General features: G+C 51.3%; 1 protein-coding gene across 1 annotated transcript in view; it reads right to left on the reverse strand.

Moving 5' to 3' along the window:
- Positions 1–543, reverse strand: part of LOC103778878 (tubulin polymerization-promoting protein family member 2-like) — an 863-nt gene extending 320 nt beyond the window's left edge. Inside the window, exons 1-2 of the mRNA XM_008946493.1 lie at positions 359–543; positions 66–202 (exon numbers count right to left, since the gene is read on the reverse strand). Coding sequence (XP_008944741.1) covers positions 66–202; positions 359–528 — 307 coding nt within the window. The 5' untranslated portion in view covers positions 529–543. The remainder of the gene's footprint in view (positions 1–65; positions 203–358) is intronic.
- Between the last annotated feature and the right edge of the window lie 790 nt (positions 544–1333).

A 1333-nucleotide genomic window follows, 5' to 3' on the forward strand; every position in this document is an offset into this window, starting at 1 on the left:
GCAAACAGCAGGTATGAACAGCCCTGTGGCAGCTCAAGGTACACAGCAGGTGATGAAACTCCTACTCAGTGTGGCACCCACACTGCTGGGCTCCTTCCCCTTGATGAGGCCATAGACAGCCTGCAGTGCTTCCTCTGGTGACTTGCCCTTGAAGCGCTTTCTGCAGAGCTCTACAAAGGTGATGGTGCGAGCACCCTTGGTCCTATGGTGGGGGTAAACCAAGAGGAAAGTTACATCACTACTGGGTGGCAGCCAGGCAGGAAGCCCCCATGGCTGCCCCTTGCATGAGAGCGTGCCTGGCTCTCGCCGTTCCCTCCTCCCGCCCAGCTGTGCTGCCCATTGTGCTTCCTTGCAACACTTGACTTCTTTGAATATGATGTCAACGTCAGTGCTGGTCACAGCTTTCCCGTCCGTCAGCCCACACTCTTTGCACATCTTGGAGAAGTTCTTCCCTGTCATCTCGTTGCCACTGGCAGATGTGTCACCATATACCGCAAATTTAGAGAAAGTTTTTTCTACCCCCGACATCTTGCTGCTGTGGAAGAAAGAAGTTTGCAGGGAAGGTGCTGAGGATCATCTGCAGCTGCTGGACACACTCATGTCCCAGGCACCTCATTTCCATCAAAAAAGATGGTGCGGAGGATTATCGGCAGCTGCTGGACACACTCATGTCCCAGGCACCTCATTTCCATCAAAAAAAGGGGCACCACCCACAGGTATCGCTCCACCATGGGACAACCATGATGACCACAGAAGCATTGACAAAGAACACCTGGGATTCAAGCAGGATGAGGGCAGGGGTGGGTTGCAAACCGAGGCAAGGCAATGAGTGGTGGAGGTAGGACTCTGGAGTGAATTAGTGACTGCAGTGCATGAAGGAACTAGACATCCAAAGGCCCATAACATCTTCCTGAGCAAGCTCAGAAAATATGAGATGGAGGAACAAGCAATGAGATGGGTTAAGAATTGGGTACTCTATAGAGACCAAAAAGTGGTGATCAATAGTGCCAAGTCCAGCTGGAGACCTGTAACTAGTGGAGTCCCCCAGGGATCAGTGCTGGGTCCAGTCGTGTTCAACATCTTCAATAACGATTCTGATGATGGTATAGAGTGTCCTCTCAGCAAGTTTGCTGATGACACGAAGCTGGGAGGTTTGACTGATAGACCTGAAGGCTGTGAGGCCATTCAGCGAGATTTGGACCAACTGGAAAGCTGGGAAAAGAGGTATCTAATGAGGTCCAACAAGAATAAGTGCACAGTCCTGCACCTGGGCAGGAGTAATAAAATGCACCAGTCCAGGTTACTGTCTGCTAGAGAGCAGTTCTGTGGAGAG

The sequence above is a fragment of the Merops nubicus genome, unplaced genomic scaffold, assembly GCF_000691845.1.
Source record: "Merops nubicus isolate BGI_N331 unplaced genomic scaffold, ASM69184v1 scaffold16078, whole genome shotgun sequence".
NCBI classification, from domain to species: domain Eukaryota; kingdom Metazoa; phylum Chordata; class Aves; order Coraciiformes; family Meropidae; genus Merops; species Merops nubicus.